This window comes from Lynx rufus, unplaced genomic scaffold, assembly GCF_022079265.1.
Source record: "Lynx rufus isolate CCGP_SWC_20201006 ecotype Redwood Valley unplaced genomic scaffold, mLynRuf1.p SCAF_8, whole genome shotgun sequence".
Classification (NCBI taxonomy): domain Eukaryota; kingdom Metazoa; phylum Chordata; class Mammalia; order Carnivora; family Felidae; genus Lynx; species Lynx rufus.
In genome coordinates this window covers 63,615,578-63,639,443 of record NW_025814896.1, presented here as the reverse complement: position 1 = coordinate 63,639,443, position 23,866 = coordinate 63,615,578, and the positions used below count along the sequence as shown (strand labels likewise).

Genomic DNA, 23,866 nt, shown 5'->3' with positions numbered 1-23,866 from the left:
TATATGTGTATATATCTCATCTTCTTTATCCATTCATCTATCAGTGGACACTTGGGTTGTTTCTGTATCTTGACTATCGTAAATCATGCTGCAGTAAACATAGGGATGCATATGTCTCTTCAAATTAGTGTTTTCATATTCTTTGGGTAAATACCCAGTAGTGGAATTACTGGATCATATGGTAATTCTATTTTTAATTTTTTGAGGAAACTCCACACTGTTTTCTGCAGTGGCTGCACCAGTTTGTATTCCCACCAACAGTGCACGAGGGTTACTTTTTCTCCACACCTTCAGCAGTACTTGCTGTTTCCGTGTTTTTGATTTTAGCCTCTGTGTGCCATCTCTGGGAGATCTTTCACCCAAGGTCTCCTTTTGCCTTGCCAGGAGTGCCTTCTCTGTCTCCTTTTAGGTTCTTCCTCTGCTCATCTCTTGAATGTGGGTTCTTTCCTTGTTATTCTATTTGTTCTTACTGCTTAATACCATCTACCTCCTTGATGTTAGGCACCTGCTAATATTCAAGATTCCCACATTTCTCACTCCAAGTTAGATTTCTTCCCTGAAGTGGTGGCTTCATATAGTCATTTGCCTCCTGGACATCTCAACTGGGATGTTTTATAGGTGTCTCACATTCAGTGTGTCCAAAAGAAAATTCACTACCTTTTTACCCCCACACACTAATAACTTCTGTTCTTCTTTCTGTATCTTTGAATTTGCCTATCCTGGATACGTCACGCAAATAGAATACGATTTTTATTTTTTTGTGTGTTTTCAGGGTTAATCATATTGTGCCATGTATTAGAGTTTTATTTCTTTTTGGCTGAATACAGCATTCCATTGTATGTATATACCACATTTTGTTTATCCATTCATCTGTTGATGGACAGCTGGGTTGTTTCTTCTACCTTTTGGCTAATGTAAATAATGCTGCTATAAACATTGTTATGCAAATATCTGTTTGAGTCTCTACTTTCAGAATTAGTGGATTATACGGTAATTAGTAGAATTAGTGGATCATATGGTAATCTAGTGTTTAACTTTCTGGGGGACCTTAGACTGTTTTCCCTGACCTGTGTTTTAATATCATCACTCTGTGTTCTGCTGTGTTGAGAATAGACGGAGGGTGGGCCAAGGATAGAAGCTGGGGGACCAGTTAGGAGGCCACTGCAGTAATCCAAGGGAGAGACAAGAGTGACTCAGGCCAGGAGTAGCAGTGGAGGTGGTCTGATTCTGTATTTTGAAGGTAGGACGAACAAGATTTTCTTACAGATGGGATGGGGAGGAGGAAGTCAAGGATGGTCACAGGGTTTTTGTAGGATAGAGATCCTAGCAGGTGTAGCAGGTTTGGAGTTGAAGATGAGTTCATGTAGTTGGAGATGTCTGTTAGACATCCAAGGAAAGATATTGAATAGAAAGTTGCATATACAAGTCTGGAATTAGAAAGAGAGGTCTAACCTGGAGATAAAAATTGGGGAATTGTCAGCATATAGATTATAATTTAAAGTTTATGAGCTGGATGAGATCAGCATCAAGGGAACAAAGTAGCTGGAGAGGGGGGCTAAAGACTGAGTTGTGGAGAGCTATAACATAAAGAGCTTGGAGAGAAGATGATGAACTAGCCAAGGTGTCTAGGAAGGAGCGATGGTGAAGTAGGAGAAAGTGGAGGAGAGCCTGGTGTCTTGGAAGCCAGGTGAAGAGAGCGTACCAAGGTTGAGGGAGTGTTTAAGTTATGAAATTGTGGCATTCATTCTGGATCTGCTACTTTTACTCTAAAAGGAGAGAAATGAGGTTGGTCATTGGCTGAGAAGGAGGGAAATGTTGAGGTAAGAGTGTTGAAAGTTTGTAGTAAATGTCCATAGAATTGGAATGTTTATGGGAGTGGAACAGAGGTATGAATGTCTGTTATAACCTAAAATGAATTTTGGCCCTTTGATTGAGAAATGTTTTTTATCGAGGGATGGAAATGGTGACATTTTCGTGTGACTTTTCTTTTGTAATAATGTCTCTTCTTCGTTATAGAAAATTTGCCGGAAATCATATTGTTCAGACGCAGTTGATGAATGACTTGTCGGTAGGCACTAGAGTTTCTGTGATGTTGGTACAGAAAATACAAGACTTTCAGACACTTCATGTGAGGATTTCCAGTTCCCCTACATGGCAAAGTATGTGTGGATTGCTGAGTATTTTCACCAAGTTTTTAATTGATGGTAAGTGTAAAACCGTAAAAATGGTGATTATAATTGAGTGTCGTTCAGCTTACGCTAATAATGGTATGAAATGTTTGATACTTAACTGACACGTAGAACTACTTCTCCCCTAGCCCCTTAAAGTGGGGAGGCCCTGGATTATGAGGTTTTAATGCTTTTTCTTTCAAATGTACCAGTTCTCCAAGGGGTAATGTTGAAGGACTTTTCTAAATGTGTGTATGTGTATTGTAAAGAAGGAAATCTGACAGTCTTAGTGTTGAAAAGGCCAGAGACTTTAAGTGGCAAAAGAAAATTCTTGAGAAGAATAGATTTCCAAATTTGGAAGGAAAATCTGGAAAGGTAAACGTTATCTGTACATTTCTCCTCAGCAGTAGGTATTATCCTCAAGTAATGATAGTAATCCTTGTGGGGCCATTCATCATTCCCCTTTGTATCTCTCATATGTTGCTTTTCTTTATATGAACTGTGCCACTGGAAACCAAATAGTTAATGAGAGGAAGTCTGTCTTTATAAAAGTATTTCAAATAATAAATTAAGATGAAATGGTAGAATATCACCATTTTGTAACCCCCAATGAATTGACGTAGGCATTAAGCATCATCAACTGCTAACTTTACAGAACAGACAACCAGACAATATATGCCCCTTAGATCTAGTCTTGGTTTCACCACCTGTACTTTTCCCAAAGTGACTGAACTTGAGACCAATCTCTAGGTCACCTGCCAGTTTACAGCAATTGTAGAAGAGAGAAGAACGTGTGGAATTGCATCAGGACTAAACAAACCCACATCTAGATTGTGGGAAATGCTGCAGGTCAAAGGCCAGAGTTCTTGAATAGAGAAATTGTTATGCAATGAAAGGGGTAGAGATGGCACCTGTAGATTAAAACGCATTTAAAAAATACATCACGGTTTTAAAAAAATGGACGGGATGCACATTTGATTAATAAAACCATTTGAAAAGAAGAAAGCCATTACTGTGAAAGTCACAATAATGCTTACTCAGGGTGAGAGAAGGGGATTGTGGTTGAGATGAGGCACGTGGATGAGCCTTCCGGGCAGGGTGTCTGAGTCCTGCTTCTTGCTTTTGGCGGTAGGTACAAGGGTGTTCATTTCAGTTAATTCATTAAGCTGTGCCCTTGTTTTGGGTGTTTTCCTATATCAGTGTTTTATATTACAATAAGATTAACAACAAAAAAAAGATACTTATCGTGTTCACAAAAAGTTAAATTACTTTTTCATTTTTATCTCTCATTCTATATGATCATGTATGTATGAATATTAATGAAAAAATTAATGAATTGGTTCAGATGTTTCATTTGTTTTTTAAAAACTTTTTTCATGTTTATTTATTGTGAGAGAGAGAGACAGAGAAAGAGAGAGAGACAGAGTGTGAGCAGGGGAGGGTCAGAGAGAGAGGGAGACACAGAATCCGAAGCAAGCTCCAGGCTCTGAGCTATAAGCACAGAGCCCGATGTGGGGCTCGAACTCACAAACCGCGAGATCATGACCTGAGCCGGGAGTCCTACGCTTAACTGACAGAGCCACCCAGGCGCCCCGGATATTTGCTTTTTAAAAGAGGAATTTGTTATAGGATGGGTAAAACACAGAGAAGGCCTGATTTTAATAAGAGGTAGCCCCTTTTCTGAACCATTGATGGGACCTCTTCATTGCTGTTCTTCCCCAGGATTTTAAAATTTCATGTATTAGTAAAATGTTCAGCTGCAAGTAACAGAAAACCAAACTTCAGGCACTTCAGGCACTTAAGCAAATATGCCTCCCTCGTCCCCACATAACTTGAAGTTCCGAGGCAGGTGATCCCGAACTGTATGCAGTCTAGGACCCAAACATTTCTGCCTTTCTGCTCTGCCATCTTCAGCATGTTGGCTTTTACTCACGTTTTTTGCCTCCTGGTTGCCATTTGACTGCTGTAGCTCCAGACATTATGTCTATGTTCACGGCCAGAAGGAGGGCCAGTTGCATCCTTACCTTTAATCAGGAAAAACAAAAGTTCCCAAGTACCTGCTTCTATCCCATTGGCCTGAACCCTCACGTGGCTACCTTTACTTGAAGGCAAGATTGAGGAAGCAAGTGTCCCGCCTTTGGCTGAGTACGTGGATGCCCCAATCAAAGTCACAGTTCTGTTAGCAGGGATAAAGGGCACAGTGGATATTTAGTAGGTAGTTTATGGTAGGCATTTTTGAGTCTTAGCCCCGGTTGAATAATTTACCATATTTGGTAAACTTTATTACAGACCAGAGGCTAATAGAAAACAAAGAGAAAATAGCAAGTCAAGATTGGTCGCATTGGGTACATGCCAATGATAGCAGAGCTTTCAGTTAGCACTGATGCAGGCTCTTTACACAAGCCCCGAAATCACTTTAAGAAAGAGTAATGCATGTGGGGGTTGGGCTGGAGAGGCCTCAGTGCAGGGAAGAGAGTGAGCGGTATTGCTGCTAGATGTGCTGCGGGGAGAAGAAGGGAGAGTGGGTGTTAGTGGAGAGAGGAAGGAATCACATTTATTAAGTGTTTATGTGCTGGGCATAAAAATGTTATGTTTGTTATGCATTTAAAGCTTAAAATAATTGTCAGATAGGAGTTATATTTTCCCATATTACAGAAGAGAAAGCTGTGTCCCTGGGAGGTGAAATAACTTGCCCAAGTCCTATTCACCTAGGATGTGGTCATGCTAGAAATTGCACCCAGGACTCTCTGTCCCTGCAGCGTGTGCTTTTTCCACTGTACCAGAATATCCATTGTCATTTAATCCACACTCTCTACTTTTTTACCAAATAGATCACCTCTTACAGACAATTCAGAGTACATCTGGATTAGCTGTTATTCTTTTTATTAAGGCTATGTTTCACCCACCTGAAGAGATTCCTGATTTGGTGAGTGCATCTCCTTTGTAGAATTGTATACTTCATTGATAATTAGACACATGTTTTAAAAATATTTTTAAAGACATGAATTAAAAATTTCTTTCTGCATAGTAGAATCTTTCTGATGATCTTTTTCTCTTATAGTAAGAGACAGTCCAAAAATGCAGAAAAAGCAGAAAGAAGACCAGAGTAGTCACCTGTAAATCCATCTCCTAAAGATAATCACTATCAACGTTTTTAGGGGTGCCTCTTCATGTTTCTAGTGCTGTTTGTTCAGTTCCATCTCTCAGTGTTATAAAAGATATTTATAATATTAAAATTATGCAGAGATTAATATATACATACATGAAGTCCTAACTTTTTGATAAGTATGTCCTTTTTATTAAGAATAACCCAAATTTGAACTTTAGACTGGAAGCATGTAAGAATCAATTTTTCGGTGAATTTGATTACATGGAAAATATAATTTGATAGTTTGCGCGCTAATCCTTATATTTAGTACTAGCAGGGTTTTCTTCCCTTACTCTGTTATCTAGAAACTTATTTTAGTTGTTTACCTGACTTTATGCAAAGCAGCTGTTTACCTGATGTTATACAAAATAGATGTGTACTCTTCTATGAGATCACACAAAGTATTTACCATTGGATAAAATTTAATAATTTGATTTCTCATATCACCTCTAAAAAGTGTTAAGGTCATTCACCTGCAGGGGATGATATGTTTTGCTCCACTAGTACATTCAAACCAGCAAAATGGTTCACGTACTTAGAATTCTTAATCCTAAGACTTAATTTTTTCCCTTTTGGTAATAATAACTTTAACACTTGTGGCTTCTCATCTTTAGGTTCAGTTATTTTTCCTAGGATGTTTCAGGGGAAAGGGAATTTTGGATGTACATCTTGAAATATCTGTACAGTTTTAGAGGCTTTGTAACATGTTAGCTCTGTTATGTTTTTCCAGATTAGTAGTTTGCTTCTCCGTTCAGTGGACTGTACCAGCATCCCTGACTGGTTTTTGAACTGCTGCAGGAGCCTTTGTTGTGCTGATGTCTCGCAGTCAACTCTCTTATTCCTGTGTCAAGGGACACTCACCATGTTGGACTGGCAGAATGGAAGGATGGGCCCAAGCGGGGAGGCCCTGCTCTTGAATATCGTCCATGTATTGTTCACCTTGAGTTCACAGTGAGTTTTCATGCTGTTGTCTCATATTTTCTTTTGCTTGCCAGACATTTAAAAGATGGCAACTGAACCTGCATACTTAGTAGTTCAATGCAAAGTGCTCAGGATAATCCTGAATTGAAAGGGTGATATATGTAGGCAATGAAGCGGGTATGAAAGAAGATGAGATGAGAGAGAGTTACAGAAGTTACTAGGGCAGGTGAACCTGTACTGAACATTTTTTTTTTTTTTAATGTTTATTTATTTTTGAGAGAAAGAACACGATACGGGGAGGAGCAGAGAGAGAGAAGGGGACAGGATCTGAAGCAGGCTCTGTGCTGACAGCAGAAAGCCTGATGTGGGGCTTTAACTCATCAACTGTGAGATCGTGACCTGAGCCAAAGTCCGAGGCTTACCCAGCCGCCCCTGTATTGAACATTTCTAATACTAATGTTAACGTTTAGTCTCTAATGGTAGCATTTAAAAAAAAATTTTTTTTTACATTTTATTTATTTTTGAGAAACAGAGTGAGACAAAGTGTGAGCGGGGGAGGGGCAGAGAGAGAAGGAGACACAGAATCTGAAGCAGGCTCCAGGCTCTGAGCAAGCAGTCAGCACAGAGCCCGACGTGGGGCTTGAACCCACAAACTGTGAGATCATGACCTGAGCCGAAGTCGGACACTCAACCGGCTGAGCCACCCAGGCGCCCCTAATGCTAGCATTTTTAAAAAACTATGAAAATTTTTATATGGATAGTGCTTTGGAGTTTATGAACAACGTCAACATAGGTAATTCAGTATGAGCTTCACATGTCTTGATAGATAGGATAGGAAATCAGATGTGTTGTGTGGAAAAAGTGAAGTCAGAAAAGTAAATGCTAAAACCTAAGAGTGTATTGCTAATAAGCACCTGAGGCGGAATTGTAACCAGTTCTTTTGACTTCACTGGATTGTGTTTTGTGGGTTTTTTGGGTGTTTTTTTCATAATGCCTGAAAGTGATCGTGTGCTTAAAATATCAAACCATAGATACAGCTTGATAGTAGTGAACATGTAGGTAAAGGAAAAAAAGCACAATGTTCTAAAATAATTTTTTAAAATAATAATATAAATATAATATAAAAATCATTTAAATTATAAAAAATATTTTTTATTGTGGTGTTGTATAACAGCTCTATTGAGATATAATTTATACACCATAAAAGTCACTTATTTAAAGTGTGTAATTCAGTTTTGTTTCAGTAGATTCACAGGGTTGTACAACTATCACTGCAATCAATTCTGGAATATTTTTATTACTCTCAAAAGAAACCCCATTCCCCCTAACTTTCTCCAGCCCTAACCCCTCACTATGTTTTAAAACACTTGTGAAACCATCATCAGAATAAAGTAATGAACATTTCTATCATTCCCAAACGTTTCCTTAGTCCGTTTTTGGATTATTTCTTTTCTTTATTATTATTATTATTATTATTATTATTATTATTATTATTTTAGGGAGAGAGAAAGAGAGAGAGTGTGAGCGGGGGAGAGGGGCAGAGGGAGAGAGAGAATCTTAAGCAGGCTCCATGCTCAGCATGGAGCCCGACGTGGGACTTGATCCCACGACCCTGGGATCATGACCTGAATTGAAATCAAGAGATGGATGCTCAACCGACTGAGCCATCCAGGTGCCCCTGGATTATTACTATAAGGTGGAAAGACTAATTTATAAATTTGAGTCTATTTTGGCCTTGTTTTTAATTTTTGTTGTAAATTTAATAATGATTGAATTTTCTGGTCATTCTTTGTCTTTTATATTTTTAAAATTTAAATGGTTATAAAATGAAATTTCTTTTACTAGTCAGTTTATAATAACACGGCTCATTTTTCTTCAGGATCAAGGAATCAACTCTGGAATTGTTTTTCTCTAGAATTTTGGCATCTTGGACTAATTCAGCCATGCATGTCCTTGAATCAAGTTCCCCAAGCCTAAAGGACAGTCTGAATGGGAATTCAAGCATAGTTGGGAAACTTTTGGAATATGTCTATACCCACTGGGAACATCCATTGGATGCTTTGAGACACCAAACCAAAATTATATTCAGAAATGTTCTCCAAATACACCAGCTCACTAAAGAAAAATCAGACTCAGAAGCGTCAGGTTTGGCTGCCGATCGTTTCATTTGTGAATTGACAGAGAGTCTTTTGCGACTGGAATGGCATGTTAAAGGGAAATACATGTGTCTTGGTTGTTTAGTAGATTATACAGGAATTGGACATATTTTGGCACTAGCCAAAACTATTCCATCACAAATCTTAGAGGTGATGGGAGACCAGTCATTGGTACCTTATGCAAGTGACCTCTTGGAGACCATGTTCAGAAGTCACAAGAGTCATTTGAAGTCCCAGGCTGTTGACAGTACATGGATTGATGAGTGGCATGAGACTTGGGTTTCTCCTCTCCTTTTTATACTGTGTGAAGGAAATCTGGACCAGAAATCTTACGTGATCGATTATTACTTGCCAAAATTGTTGAATTGCAGCCCTGAAAGCTTAAGCTACATGGTAAAGATTCTTCAGTCTTCTGCTGATGCTAAAAGTGGTAAGATGAACCATTCTTTTAGTAATTTCTAGTTAAGAAAGGGTAGGTACCTCGGTAGATGTGGACGATATTCACATTTCAATATTACCACTTCCATAAATTGCAAAAGAGGACATCAATAATAGAGATTTCAGATTGAAATGAATGTTCCTGTCCTGAGTGGAATAGAATTTTTTTGGCTTAAGTCATTTCTATAAGCTAAAGATTGATTTCAGTTATGAGTATAAGGTTCCCTTTATTACTAGTTTTTTTTTTAAGTCTTTTTTTTTTTTTTTTTAGTTTATTTATTTATTTTGAGAGTGGAGTGGGGCAGAGCGAGAGGGAGAGAGAGGATCCCAAGCAGGCTCTGCACTGTCAACTCAGAGCCGGACGCGGGGTTCAATCTCAGGAATTGTGAGATCCTGATCTGGGCCAAAATCAAGAGTCAGATGTTTGACTGAACCATCCACGCTGCCTGCCCCCCCTCCTCCCCTCTTATTACTAGTTTTATCTCATTTTACTGAGTTCTTATTTGTTAGGTTGTCAGACTGGAATAAAAGTGAGTGTTTTATATAAGTTCCTTATTCTAGTGATTGAAACAGTAATTAAGTATTGTTTTAGGCAAGGATGAAGACAGGTTGACAGTAGCAAGTTTTTGTCTCTGGGAAAGAGAAAAAAATATGTAGAACATGTGTGACCTCAAGAAACAGCCATCTGTAGTCAATTAGAATAGGGGTAAACATTCCGTTGAAACTCAGTAACCCGGAAGGAAGTACTACATTAAAGCATAAATCAGTAATTAATATGTAAATGATGGATCTTGACTTATCATGTAAATCTTAAAAAAAAATTTTTTTTAATGTTTATTTATTTTTGAGAGAGAGATAGAATTGAGCTGGGGAGGGACAGAGAGAGGGAGACATAGAATCCGAAGTAGGCTCCAGGCTGTGAGCTGCCAGCACAGAGCCCGATGTGGGGCTCGAATTCATGGGTGGTGAATCATGTGAGATCATGACCTGAGCTGAAGTCGGATGCTTAACCGACTGAGCCGTCCAGGAGCCCCTATCATGTAAATCTTAAAATTATTATTTTCTGTTTAACGAAGCAGGAATATGGTACCCTGCATCACAGTTTAAGAAAACTTATAACTAAAAATAGTTGAAAACTTTCAATACTTCAAACAGTAACCACAAGGTAGCTATAAAAATCTGATTCCTATACCCAAAAATAAGCCATTATTTGTAGTTGGGTTTTTTTTCTCATTATTTGTAGTTTTTAACAACAATTGTTCCCGCCTTTCTGAGAAGCCATCTAAAGTTCAAGATTCATGAATCTGTTCTGAAATAAGGCAGTCTCTATTTTTATATCATTGCACCTTGTGAGGTTGAGCCCCCTGTCCTGTTAGTAATGGCTGATGTCCTAACTTCCAAACGCATTAGGTTTTTTGGTGTTTTTTTTTTTTTAGTTCATTTATTTATTTTAAGAGACAGCGTGAGCCAGTGTGAGTGGGGGAGGGGCAGAGAGAGGGAGAGAGAGGATCCCAAGCAGGGTCTGTGCTGTCAGCATAGAATCCCACATAGAGCTTGATCTCATGAACCGTGAGATCATGACCTGAGTCGAAATCAAGAGAGTCGGATGCTTATCTGCCTGAGCCACCCAAACACCCCAAGCACCAGGTTCTTTATAATCCTCCTTTTGTCTTTTTTATGAGGGAGGAAGAATACCTCCAAAATATGTAGAGGGTTAGTGTTTATTTTTAGAGAAATGATATTTGGCCACTGAAGTGTTTTTCCTGATTTTGGCTGAAAGTCGCCCCAAGAATGATTTCTTTAAGTTAACATAAGGGGATTATGCTTACTGAAAGTTATTGACACAAGAACTATTAAATCTCTTTCAATAATGTTTCTTTTATAATAGGAACTTTATTTATTAAAATTTTTTTTAATGTTTATTTTTGAGAGAGAAAGAGAGACAGAGACAGAACATGAGTAGGGGAGGGGCAGAGAGAGAGAGGGAGACACAGGATCTGAAGCAGGCTCCAGGCTCTGAGCTATCTGCACAGAACCTGATGATGTGGGGCTTGAACTCACAAACCGTGGGATCATGACCTGAGCTGAAGTCGGCTGCTTAACCGACTGAGCCACCCAGGTGCCCTTAGAATAGGAACTTTAATTCACGTTAGAATTTAAAATACAATTTTTTTCTGGAAATATAATGTTAATTGCAAATGAAAATTGTGGTAGTTGTTATGTTATATAGCACAGTAGTGGTCTGTGTTATTGTGCTTTTGAGGCAACAATCTTTTCCATCCTTAGGATCTTATAATAGTACAGGGGCTCTGGGAGCTTTGATGGCATGTCTGCGAGCAGCTAGAGCTCATGGACATCTTCGGTCTGCAACTGATGTCTGGAGGAACCTTGTGTCCAGTGCAAGAATAAAACAAGGCTTAATTCACCAGCACTGCCAAGTAAGCAAACAAAATGTATGAGAATTTCATACATGTAGTAGATCCCTAAGTCATTTATTCAGTTAGCAGTCCACTATAGAGGCCTCTCTGTTGAGCCCAGCACTATTTTAAGGGGTCCATAGGGAGGGTAAATTGAAAGTGAAAAGTGTAGAGTTTGTATCCCGGCCATTTAAATTTTATTTATTTATTTATTTATTTATTTATTTATTTATTTATTTATTAAAAAAAATTTTTTTTTCAACGTTTATTTATTTTTGGGACAGAGAGAGACAGAGCATGAACGGGGGAGGGGCAGAGAGAGAGGGAGACACAGAATCGGAAGCAGGCTCCAGGCTCTGAGCCATCAGCCCAGAGCCTGATGTGGGGCTCGAACTCACGGACCGCGATATCGTGACCTGGCTGAAGTCGGATGCTTAACCGACTGCGCCACCCAGGCGCCCCTAAATTTTATTTATTTATTTACTTATAAAAAATATTTATTTTTGAGAGAGCACAAGCAGGGGAGGGGTAAAGAGAAGGGGACGGAGGATCTGAATGGGGCTCTGTGCTGACAGGCTGACAGCAGCGAGTCCAATGCAGGGCTCGAACACACAAACCACGAGATCGTGGCCTGAGCCGAAGTCGGTTGCTCAACCGACTGAGCTACCCAGGTGCCCCCAGGCTATTTAAATTTTAGTTGAAGGAATAAGAAAACCTGTGTAACACAAGTGGAAACTCTTAGAAGACTATACAGATATAAGTGCGCTTTTATGGGTTAGGATTTGGGGGGGAGCTTAGAGCAGAGTAGGTGGTGGTTGATTAGAAATGTGATAAATGCGATTAAGGGAGAGGAAGTGTTGGAGCAGTACACAAAATGGGAGAACACTAGAATTGACAAATTAATTCAGTAAAGTCGCAGGATAGAAAATCAATGTACAGAAATCTGTTTCATTCCTATACACTAATGATGAAGCAGCAGAAAGTGAAATTAAGAAAACCATCCCATTTATAATTGCACCAAAAACAGTAAAATATACCGTGAAAACTATAAAGCATTGATGAAAGGAATTAAAGATAATGCAAAGAAATGGAAAGACATTCCATGCTCATGTGTTGGAAGAACTAATACTGTTAAAATGTCTATACTACTCAAAGCAATCTACAAATTTGATGCAATCTGTATCAAAATACCAACAGCATTTTTCACAGAACTAGAACAAACAATCCTAAAATTTGTATGGAGCCCACAAAAGACCTCAAATAGCTAAAACAATCTTGAAAAGAAAAACTAAACTGGAGGTATCACAATTCCACATTTCAAGTTATATTACAGAGTGGTAGTAATTAAAACAGTTTGGTGCTGGCAAAAAAATAGACACATAGATCAATGGAATAGAACAGAAAACCTAGAAATAAACACACAATTATACAGTCAATTAATCTTCAACAAAGCAGGAAAGAATATCCAATGGGAAAGACAGTCTCTTCAACAAATGGTGCTGGAAAAACTGGACAGCACCATGCAAAAGAATGAAACTGTGCTACTTGCTCTCACCTTAAACAAAAATAAACTCAAATGGATTAAAGACCTAAATGTGAGACCTGAAATCATAAAAATCCTTGAAGAGAGCACAAGCAGTAATCTCTTGGATGTTGGCTATAGCAACATTTTTCTAGATAGGTCTCCTGAGGCAAGAGAAACAAAAGCAAAAATGAACTATTGGGAGTACATCAAAATAAAAGCTTCTGCACAGCAAAGGAAATAACAAAACTAAAAGGCAACCTATGGAATGGGAGAAGATATTTGCAAATGACAGATCCAATAAAAGGTTAGATATAAACAACTGATACAACTCAATACTCAAAAAACAAATAATCTAATTAAAAATGGGCAGAGAAATCATAGTAATAATTTAAAAAAAGACAAAAAAATGGGCAGAAGACATGAACAGACATTTCTGCAAAGAAGGCATTCAGATGGCCAAAAGACACGTGAAAAGATGCTCAATATCTGATTCATCATCAGGGAAATGCAAATCAAAACTACAATGAGATATTATCTCACACCTGTCTGAATGACCAAACTCAAACATAAGAAACATCAAGTGTTGACACGGATGTGGAGGAAAAGAAACCCCCTTGCACTGTTGGTGGGAATGCAAACTGGTATAGCCACTGTGGAAAACAGTGTGGAGGTTCCTCAGAAAATTAAAAATAGAGCTATCCTATTTTCCAGTAATCACACTACTGGGTATTTACCCAAGAAATCCAAAAACATTAATTCAAAGGGACACATGCACCTGATGTTTACTGCAACATTATTTACAATAGCCAAACTGTGGAAGGAGCTGAAGTGTCCAATAGATGAATGGATAAAGAAGATGTGGTATATATATTATATATATATGCAATGCAATATTACTCAGCCATAAAAAAAGAATGAAATCTTACCATTTACAACAACATGGATAGAGCTAGAGAGTATAATGCTAAACAAACTTAGAGAAAGACACATATATCATGTGATAGCACTCATATGTGGAAATTTAAGAAATAAAACAGATGAGCAAAGGGAAAAAAAAAGAGACAAACGAAGAAACAGACTTTTCACTACAGTGAACAACTAGATGGTTACCAGAGGCTAAGTGATTTGGGGGAAGGGAGAAATAGGAGATGGGAATGAAGGAGTATAGTTATCGTGATGAAAAAGAATAAAATGATTTACAAAAAAAAAAATACTAAAATGGGAGAACACAAAACAAAGTCAGGAGGATGATTCAGGACATTGTTTGGTAAGAGTGGAGTGTTTATGGAGGCCTCCAATGGTAGGTTGAAGACTTCAGATTTCACTCAGTTGGTAACTAGGAACCAGAGCCATTCTGCCTTCAGCAAAAAAGTGGAATTAATGGAAACAGATGAGTTTCCAGTGTGAGAGCAAAAAGAAACCAGAAGACTGGTAAGATGTGCATAACTGTAATCTAAGAGTGAAGTGATAAGGTCCTGGAGTAGACTAGTCCCTGAGAAAAAAGAGGAAAAAAGAATGAAATTGAGCATTACCATGGAATAAGAATCTTAAAGATTGTTGACTTGCAAATACCCAACTTACACATTTAATAAAATAATTTTATAGGATATAACCACAGGATCTTTGGGATTAGGAAACCTGTCTTTTTAAAAAAAATTTTTATTTCATTTTTTAAGTTCATTTATTTGAGAGAGCGTACACACACAGAGGGGCAGTGGGAGAGGGAGGGAGAGAATCCCAAGCAGGCTCCACACTGTCTGTGCAGAGCCCTACATGGCGCTCGAACTCACAAACAGATCATGACTTGAGCTGAGATCAACATTTGGGTGCTTAACCGACTGAGCCACTCACACACCCCTCAGGGAACCTTTCTGAAGTACATGTGGGTAAACTGTGTTTTACTGTTTTTTTGGTAAATAAATATGTCAAGTAGTTTACATTTTGCTTATTTCATTGAAAAAGTAACGTTTTATTGCTTGATGTGTTTTAGGTACGGATAGATACGCTAGGCTTGCTTTGTGAAAGTAATCGAAGTACAGAAATCGTTTCCACAGAAGAAATGCAGTGGATTCAATTCTTTATCGCATACAATCTTAACAGTCAGTCCCCAGGAGTGCGGCAACAGATTTGTTCTCTTCTTAAAAAGGTAGAATTTCTCATCAGAAAGTATTGGAAAGTGGTGGACTCTGCTCTGCAAATCATTTTTGAAAAGAGCTCAGATTTTGAGAGAATGTGGGAATAATGGTCATAGGATTGGATGCACATCCCTTCATGGCCCTTCTGTGAACCATTTCCCTAAAGTTTACATTTGGGATTCAAGTCCATGGTATAAAGTCCTTTCGTTTTGGTGTAAAATAAATCAAACTTGAGCTCTTTTTTTTTTTTTTTTTTTTTTTTTAATGTTTGAAAGTAAAAAAATACTGTAGTGATGGATCTTTCAGGGTGAAAGGTATTTTAAGAAAACTTTGGTGAGGGGAGGAAAGATGCCCTTGAAGTTTTACCATTTAAGTGCCTCATGAGATGGTGACTGTTGACTAATTCCACTTGAATTAATCACATGCCACTTTCATGGGATGCAGAATTGGGAGAGTATAGAAGTGAGTATATCTGTAGTTTCATGCCAACCTAAAGGAAGTAGAACTGTAGTTTAATGACTGTATTCTGATTTGCAGTGATTTTTTTGGGGGGGGGTTTAAAAATATGTGTTCATTTTCTGTCAGAGAGAAACACTGTATAAATATTAAGAGTTTAGAAACCAGTACTCTCCTTGCCTGAGGTTTAGTCTAAAGAATGTAGAAAACTTGTCCTTTGCCTTTTTTTTAGACTGACATTTAAGATGAATGGAACTCACATATGCTTTATTTTTCTTTTTCTCAAAAGTTGTTTTGTAGGATACAGGAGAGTTCTCAGGTGCTTTATAAACTGGAGCAAAGTAGATCCAAACATGAGCCAGAGAATGAGTTATCCAAACAGCACCCTTCTGTATCTTTACAGCAGTATAAGGTAGGTGACCTGTTTCTGGACTTAAGGATTTTTACGAAACCTAGAGCAATTATGAATAAACGTTAAAGGGAAATAAATGGAAGTCTTGTAGTGAATAGCGTTTCTGTGCTTTTTTTCCCCTTCAATCTGGGTTTTACATATTCTTTCTGGTGCTTTGGTACTTCTCTCGAGGTATTCTGAGTTACAGAACCAGTGCTGGACTTGAGTCCTGTTACAGAATAACAGTAATGGGTTCACCTCAATCATTTACAGCTTAATGGGGGCTATATTAATTTAGTACTTTAACAGAAAGGTAATTGCTGGCCCTGAACTTGTCCACCCCTCCCCAGGGTAGAAGATTGCTATATCGGAGCCTGCTTCTTCTTTAGACTAACATGACCTACAGTGGCTTGATATTAGTGCTTCCTGGTCTGTGGTCCAGCTATGGAGTTTCCAGTCTATTCCATTTGGGAGGGAGTGTGAAGAGTAGGACTAGGTTTCAGGGTGCTGTGCTAATGGGATGGATGGAACCCCAGACATAGAAGCTCTAGACTGGGCCAAAGCTTAGCTTGACAACCTTCCATTTCTGTCCATCAGGAGTTTTTCACTGATTTCTTACTCCAAATCTAGCCTCTCAGAAGCAGGCTCTTATTTTCTTCTAAGACTCAGAGGACAGGGGCACCTGGGTGGCTCAGTCCATTAAGCCTCTGACTTTGGCTCAGGTCATGATCTCACAGTTCTTGAGTTCAAGCCCCACACCAGGCTCTGTGCTGACAGCTCAGAGCCTGGAGCCTGCTTCAGATTCTGTTTCCCTCTCTCTGCCCCTCCCAGCTTGACTCCCTCTCTCTCTCAAAAATACATGAACATTAAAAAAATTTAAGATTCAGAGGACACGAGTTCATTTATTTTCTTTCATTTAGCAAAATAGTTGTGATAAATTAATGATACATTGGAGCCATTACATACAACCTATTCCAAACATTAGTATGGATGGCCTTAGCTTTCAGCTTTGTATTTGAAAGGTAAAAAAATCATGTAAAGGAGAATATTTCTATACCAAGGTTGAAGTCACCTTCAGCTTTGTAAAATCCCAACAGCGAAGATTGGAAAGTTACAACCTAAACATGAAAGACATTGGTGTAGTCCCATATCTGCCACTGGCTAGTTGGCTTACCTTATGAGTCTGTTAGACTCTAAGTGGGGTGAGTACCTTCTCAAGAAAGGTTGCTCTTGAGGATTAAACGAGAAAGCTGTTTGTAAACTCTAAATCACCCTAAAAAGCCTTGCTGGGAGTCATTAAAAATGATTAGCATGTATAATGAGCACTTGCTTTTTGTTTGGAGCACTCATTTTTAGCCTTTCTTAGATCATTACTAGATGATCTAAGAAAACATGGCTCTTTTGCCTGTTTTTGCAAGGGGTAAAATAACATTTGTGAAATCTGAATTAGGTACTTAGAAAGATAAAACGTTTATTATGGATTGACATTCTGAATTTGTGTGGATACCTGGTTTCTTAGTTTGTCTTTGTGAATATATATGTTTTTGAAAATAGTCCTTTAGAGTCTTCACCTGAGTCAATCTCATGGTTCTGATACTTTTTCCCAACTGTAGTCACCTGTGGCTTTTGGCAGTTGTGACTTTGACACTATATTATTTATCATCATCTTTATAATAGTGGGAATAGTGGGTGTCATGCACAGTGTATGATAGGCTTGGTGCCAGTCAACAGAGTGAATCCTGGGGGAGAAGAGGAGGCTATTAGTTGGGAAAGGTGTCTTCTAGTCTAGTGAAGGAGATTATTTCATACCTAAATAATAGTAATAGCTAGAGTACTTTTAAATTTACAAAATGCTTTGTATCCACATTTTCATTTAAACTTTAATAACAAAACTGTGAGAGGCATTATTATCCTCACTTAAAAATGAGAAAATTAGGGCGCCTGGCTGGCTCAGTTGGAAGAGCATGTGACTCTTGATCTCGGGGTTATGAGTTAAAACCCGACGTTGGGTGTAGAGCCCACTTAAAAAAAAAAATGAGGGGCGCCTCGGTGGCTCAGTCAGTTAAGCGTCTGACTTTGGCTCAGGTCATGATCTCACAGCTTGTGGGTTCGTGCCCCACATCAGGCCCTGTGCTGACAGCTCAGAGCCTGGAGCCTGCTTCAGATTCTGTGTCTCCCTCTCTCTCTCTCTGCCCCTCCCCCACTCACACTCTGTCTCTCTCTCAAAAAATAAATAAAACATTAAAAAAAAAAAAATGAGTGGTGACCGGGTGGCTCAGTTGGTTAAGTGCCCAACTTTGGCTCAGGTCGTGATCTCCCTGTTTGTGAGTTCAAGCCCTGCATCGGGCTCTACACTGACAGTGCGGAGCCTGTTTGGGATTCTCTCTCCCTCTCTCTGTGCCCCTGTCCACTTGCACTCTCTCTTTCAAAATAAATAAACTTCAAGACAATGAGAAAACTGCATCTTGGAAAAGTTGAGTAACCTGCCCAAGGTCCCTCAGCTACTAAGTGGTAGAGCCAAACTCCTATCCACATCTGCTCTTATTTCTAAAATCTGAATAGTGTTTTCCCTAATACCTGCTTATTTGAAAGCTTGGAAGTGAAAAAGTGCAGGGAGAATTTGTGAATGACACGTAAGGTACTTGGAGGACCAAAGGAGCTGAGTAACAGGAAATAAGTTAGAGAATCAAGTTGGGGATGGGTAGCAATTTGTTTTTTTTTTTGCTATAATAATCAAAACAGAGCTTAACTAACACACTGTGTGTGTATGTATAAATAAAGTTTCCTTTTTTTCCCTAGGGAATACAGGTTTTTTTTCTTTTTTTTTATCTATAAGGAGATATGTCATGGAGGTTCAGGAATTTCATACTTGTAGTTACACAGTTAACAAGTGACAAAGCTGGAAATAGAAACCCATATCTGTGGTTGGCTTCCCTCTCTGGTCACCTAAGTGTTCCATCTTCTATGCATGAAAATGTAGCATAACAGAATGAAACATATAGATATTTGTAATTTGAAATATATCACTTTAAACAATTTTAACGTTATTTTTCTTTTTTTTTTCTTTTTATTTTTAAAAATTTTTTTTTTTTTTTAACGTTTATTTATTTTTGAGACAGAGAGAGGCAGAGCATGAACGGGGGAGGGTCAGAGAGAGAGGGAGACACAGAATCGGAAGCAGGCTCCAGGCTCTGGGCCATCATCAGCCCAGAGCCCGACGCGGGGCTTGAACTCACAGACCGTGAGATCGTGACCTGAGCTGAAGTCGGACGCTTAACCGACTGAGCCACCCAGGCGCCCCTTAACGTTATTTTTCAATAGCCTGAATTATAACATGGCAAAAAGTCTTAAAGGCAAGTAGGGAAAACACCTGAGTAATCTAAAGGGATTTTGAATGCTAGGCTAAGGTATTTGGAAGCCTCACTAGGAGCTGTTAAAAGTGACAAGAACATATATTGAGCTTCTCCTATATGTATGTATAAGACAGTATGATTAGGACTAGGGATATAAATGTATGAACTGTGGTCCATGCCTCCCTGTGGGAGTCTGCTTGAGAGAAAGAACTATTTCTAAAAATATAAATGATAGTACAGTTAGGATAAGATCATTCTTTTTTTAAAAAAATGTTTTTAATGTTTATTTTTGAGAAAGACAGAGCACAAGTGGTGGAAGGGCTGAGAGAGGGGGAGACCCAGAATCAGAAGCAGGCTCCAGTCTCTGAGCTGTCAGCACAGAGCCTGATGTGGGGTTCAAACTCATGAACCCAAGATCATGACCTGAGCCGAAGTCAGACACTCAACCAACTAAACCACCCAGGTGCCCCAGGATAAGATCATTCTTTTTTTTTGTTTGTTTAACATTTATTTATTTTTGAGAGACAGAGAGAGACAGAGTATGAGCAGAGGAGGGACAGAGAGAGAGGGAGACAGAATTCAAATCAGGCTGCAGGCTCCGAGCTGTCAGCACAGAGCCTGATGCGGGGCTCAAACTCACAAACTGCGAGATCATGACCTGAGCTGAAGTTGGACGCTCAACCGATTGAGCCACCCGCTGTCCCGGATAAGATCATTCTTAAAGGATGAACTTGTTGTCCTTTAATGTGAATACTATACTATTCATTTATAATTAAAACTACTTTAACTAGGATACTTTCAATAACTACCCTATTGCTTTGAAACCCAATAGGTTTTTTATTTTTTTAATTTTTTTTGAAACCCAATAGGTTTTTAAAAAAAAATTTTTTTTTTGAAAGAGCACGAGTAGGGGAGAGGGGTGGGGGGGGGTGACAGGGAGAGAGTCTTTTTTTTTTTCTTTTCTTGAGACAGAGAGAGAGGGAACAAGTGAGTGAGGGGCAGAGAGAGGGAGAGAGAGAGAGAGAATCCCATGAGGGGCAGAGAGAGAGAGAAGCAGGGCTCATCCAAAGTGGGGCTCAAGCTCACCTGATGTGGGACTTGAACTCACCAACCGCAAGATCATGACCTGAGCCAAAGTCAGATGCTTAATCGACTGAGCTACCTAGGTACCCCAGAGAGAAAGAGAATCTTAGGCAGACTCCACCACACTCAGTGTGGAGCCCAACATGGGGCTCGATCCCATGACCTGAGCTGAAATCAAGAGTTGGAAGCTCAAGTGACTGAGCCACACAGGTACCCCAAAACCCAATAGATTTAATAGACTAATAAAGTCTTACTTAGGGCTTGTAAGGGCCTACACGATAAATCCCCATGATTGTATGTCATTGACCAAAGAAATGAATGCCAAGGTCCTTTCAGGAATCAGTTGGGACTAGAACTGCTTATGTGCTGCTCAGTTATATGTTGTTGGGGCATAGTGGTATATGAGATGCTTGAGAATCATAGCTTTTCCTTCTAAGTTTTCTCTTCAGTCTTACACAGAAATAGTAATAATTATTAGTATTTTAACCAGAGGAAGAAGACTTTATCTTGGATAAACTATTTCCCATTTTGCTTTTTTTTAAATTGCATTTTACTACAAGTTTCCATTTTTTCCCTTAACATTTATATAAAGAGAATGGTGAGCCAGAGTCTCAAAGGGGAAGATAGAATACAGTGGAATAGTTGGATCTTTTTATGATTTGTGTCATTAGAGCCACATTTATCAAGTATTTACCAAATTTATCAAAGTAGTATGTATTGGATTTTGGGGGGGTCATTAAAAAAAACTTTAAAAAATATACATACTCGAATGCCTCTGGTGAAGAAACCAATATTCATACGGCTTTAGCACAAGAGCAGAAGGGATCTTGTTCTCACTAAAAATGTGTACTTTTTTCTTGTATAGACTACAATAGAAATTGTACTCCTTGACCCTATAGAGATAGGGTTATGGTCAAGGGTACCAATCTGAATTGTCAAGGAAGTGAACAACTAGTATTGTTTTAAAAAATATTTTCCCTGTTAATTAAAAAAGAAGTCCAGTTCGGGCACCTGTGTGGCTCAGTCAGTTAAGTGTCTGACTCTTGGGTTTGGCTCAGGTCATGATCTCACTCCTTCATGGGTTCGAGTCCTATATCGAGTTCTGCGCTGACAAAGTGGAGCCTGCTTGGAGTTTCCCTCTCTCTCTGCCCCTCCCCAGTTTGCACTGTCTCTGTCTTCTCAAAATAAATAAATAAACATTAAAAAAAAAAAAAAGGACTCCACTCTTTTTTTTTTTAATTCAAATCCCAGTTAATTAACATATAGTGTAATAATGGTTTCAGGAATAGAATTTAGTTATTCATCACTTATGTATAACACCCAGTGCTCATCCCAACAAGTGCCCTCCTTAATGCCCATTTAGCTCATCCCCTCACCCACAGCTCTCCAGCAACCCCGTTTGTTCTCTGTATTTAAGAGTCTTTTATGGTTTGCCAAAAAAAAGAACCCCACTCTTAAAGGTGTTACTTTGAAGATAACCCATTATGAGTTAAGTTACTTACTATAATTTTTTTTTTTTTTTTTTAGAATTTCATGTCATCCATTTGCAACAGTCTTTTTGAAGCGCTGTTTCCTGGTTCTTCCTACCCAACTAGATTTTCAGCTTTAACCATTTTAGGCTCAGTAGCTGAAGTTTTTCCAGTCCCAGAAGGTAAGCTTTCAATAATGTTTGGAGAAAAGTACTTTTTTCTTGCAAAACACATGCTTTTTTCAACATTTTGTCTTACTTAAAGTTTTAGTTTTGTCATCTTTTATTTAGGTTCTTATAGGAGGTTTTATTCTCACTATATAATTCTTCCTTGGACATAATTAAATTTGTCATTTAGGGACGTAAGGCTGAGGAATTGTTTTCAGTGATCATTATTTCCCAACCCAAAACTACAGTTTTCACGGATTATGCTTATGATGAGAAGAGTGGCTTCTCTCAACCCCCAATTCATGTGTTGCTGTTTTCAGATAGTGTACAATCTGTCCTGTAAGTTTTAAAAATTAAAAAAAATAATAGCTTCTTTAAAAAAAATAATAGCCTCTTTATGTAAAACATTCCTCAGTGAGTCTTTGTGGTTAAAATGTGGTTTCCCTTATATGCTCTCAGTTTCATAAGTCCCAATCTGGTTTCAGAAAGACAGTATGTGGATGTCATTTCCAGGCATTCTGGTTTAATGATACCCTTTATTTCGCCTGTGGGGTACTCAAGAGGATGAACATTTAACTTCCTTCTGAGTCAGTTCTTTTCCTTTCTGACAACAAATAGTTCTTTTTATCCCTGCACTTAATTAAGTGTGTACGTTTTAATGTGGATTTCTTGTTTGTGCTCAGTGTTCCTTGACTGTGGTTAAATAGAAAAATATCCTGCTCAGCTGTTCTTTTGGAGGGAATGGCCAGAGGACCAGGAGGCTTTACACTGTAATTGAGTTATTATTATTTTTAGTTTAAATTTTTATGCAAAGTGTAATGTTTTGGCAGGGAGGAGGATGGTTTTTGCTGTTCATGCAGCCCTGCTTCATTTAAAGAACACCATTTTTTTTCCAAGTTTTTGTTTTGAAAAGATTCAAACCAAGAGCAAAGTTTCAAGAATAGTTCACAAACAGCCATGTACCCTCTACCTAGATTCATCAGTTGTTAATATTTTGCTATATTTGGTTTATCTCTCTTTCATTATTTTTTTTAACCACAACACAATGATCAAATTCAGGAAATTTAATGTTGATATGCTATTATCTATTATATAATCCACAACAAAATTTGCCAGTTGTCCCAATGAGTGGCCTTTCTTAGAAAAATATTTTTACTGTGATCCAGGAACCAATCCCAGATCACACATTGCATTTCACTGTTATGCCTCTTAAGCCTCCTTTAATCTGGAAAGTTTTTTATTTCGTGACATTAACATTTTGGGAGAATGTATCTCCATTTGGGTTTGCCTTATTGTTTCGTCATGATTGATTCAGGTTGTGCATTTTTGGTAGGTATAATGCATAAGTAATGTGGTGCTCTTCTCAGGGCATGTTATCAGGAGATATGATACTGGTTTGTCCTGTTATTCATGGTGATTAATTTGATCACCTGATTAAGGTAAGTGTGGTAGGCCCAAGCTCGACCTGCAAAAGATAGCATCAAATCCTTAGAACCTGTTAATGTGAACCTTACCTAGAAAGCGGGCCTTTGCAGATATGATTAAGTTAAGGGTCTTAAGATAGTCCTGATTATGTGGGTGGGCCTAAATCCACCACAGATGTTGTTATTAGAGAGGAACAGAGGGAGATGTGACACACAGAAGAGGAGGAGTCAACAGTGGACATGGAGATTGGAGTGATATGGCTTCCAGCCATGGAATACTGGCAGCCATCAGAAGCTGGAAGAGGTGAGCAATGAGTTCTTAGAACCTCCAGAACCTCCAGTGCTCCACCGCCACCTTCATATCAGACTAATTGGACATTAGTCAAAATGGATCCAGTACTGTGAAAAAATAGATGTCTCTGGTTTTAAGTCACCAGGTTTATGGTAATTTGTGACTTTATGCACAGAAAATGAATACGGGGCTATCCCATCGGCTTAAGGAATTTATGTCGTATCATAACTTAATTTAGAAGATAAGGTTTTTTGGGTTTTTTTTTTTTTTTACATTTTTTTGATGTTTATTTAGTTTTGAAGGAGAGAGAGGGAGAGCATGAG

The 23,866-nt window shown here is 38.5% G+C and overlaps 1 protein-coding gene across 1 annotated transcript in view; it reads left to right on the top strand.

The window, feature by feature from the left end:
• THADA (THADA armadillo repeat containing) overlaps nucleotides 1-23,866 on the top strand; it is a 332,083-nt gene that overhangs the window by 12,414 nt on the left and 295,803 nt on the right. Inside the window, exons 8-15 of the mRNA XM_047067532.1 lie at nucleotides 2,017-2,204; nucleotides 5,000-5,094; nucleotides 6,047-6,267; nucleotides 8,117-8,823; nucleotides 11,118-11,269; nucleotides 14,764-14,919; nucleotides 15,654-15,776; nucleotides 21,719-21,842. Of these exons, the coding sequence (XP_046923488.1) occupies nucleotides 2,017-2,204; nucleotides 5,000-5,094; nucleotides 6,047-6,267; nucleotides 8,117-8,823; nucleotides 11,118-11,269; nucleotides 14,764-14,919; nucleotides 15,654-15,776; nucleotides 21,719-21,842 (1,766 nt within the window). The remainder of the gene's footprint in view (nucleotides 1-2,016; nucleotides 2,205-4,999; nucleotides 5,095-6,046; nucleotides 6,268-8,116; nucleotides 8,824-11,117; nucleotides 11,270-14,763; nucleotides 14,920-15,653; nucleotides 15,777-21,718; nucleotides 21,843-23,866) is intronic.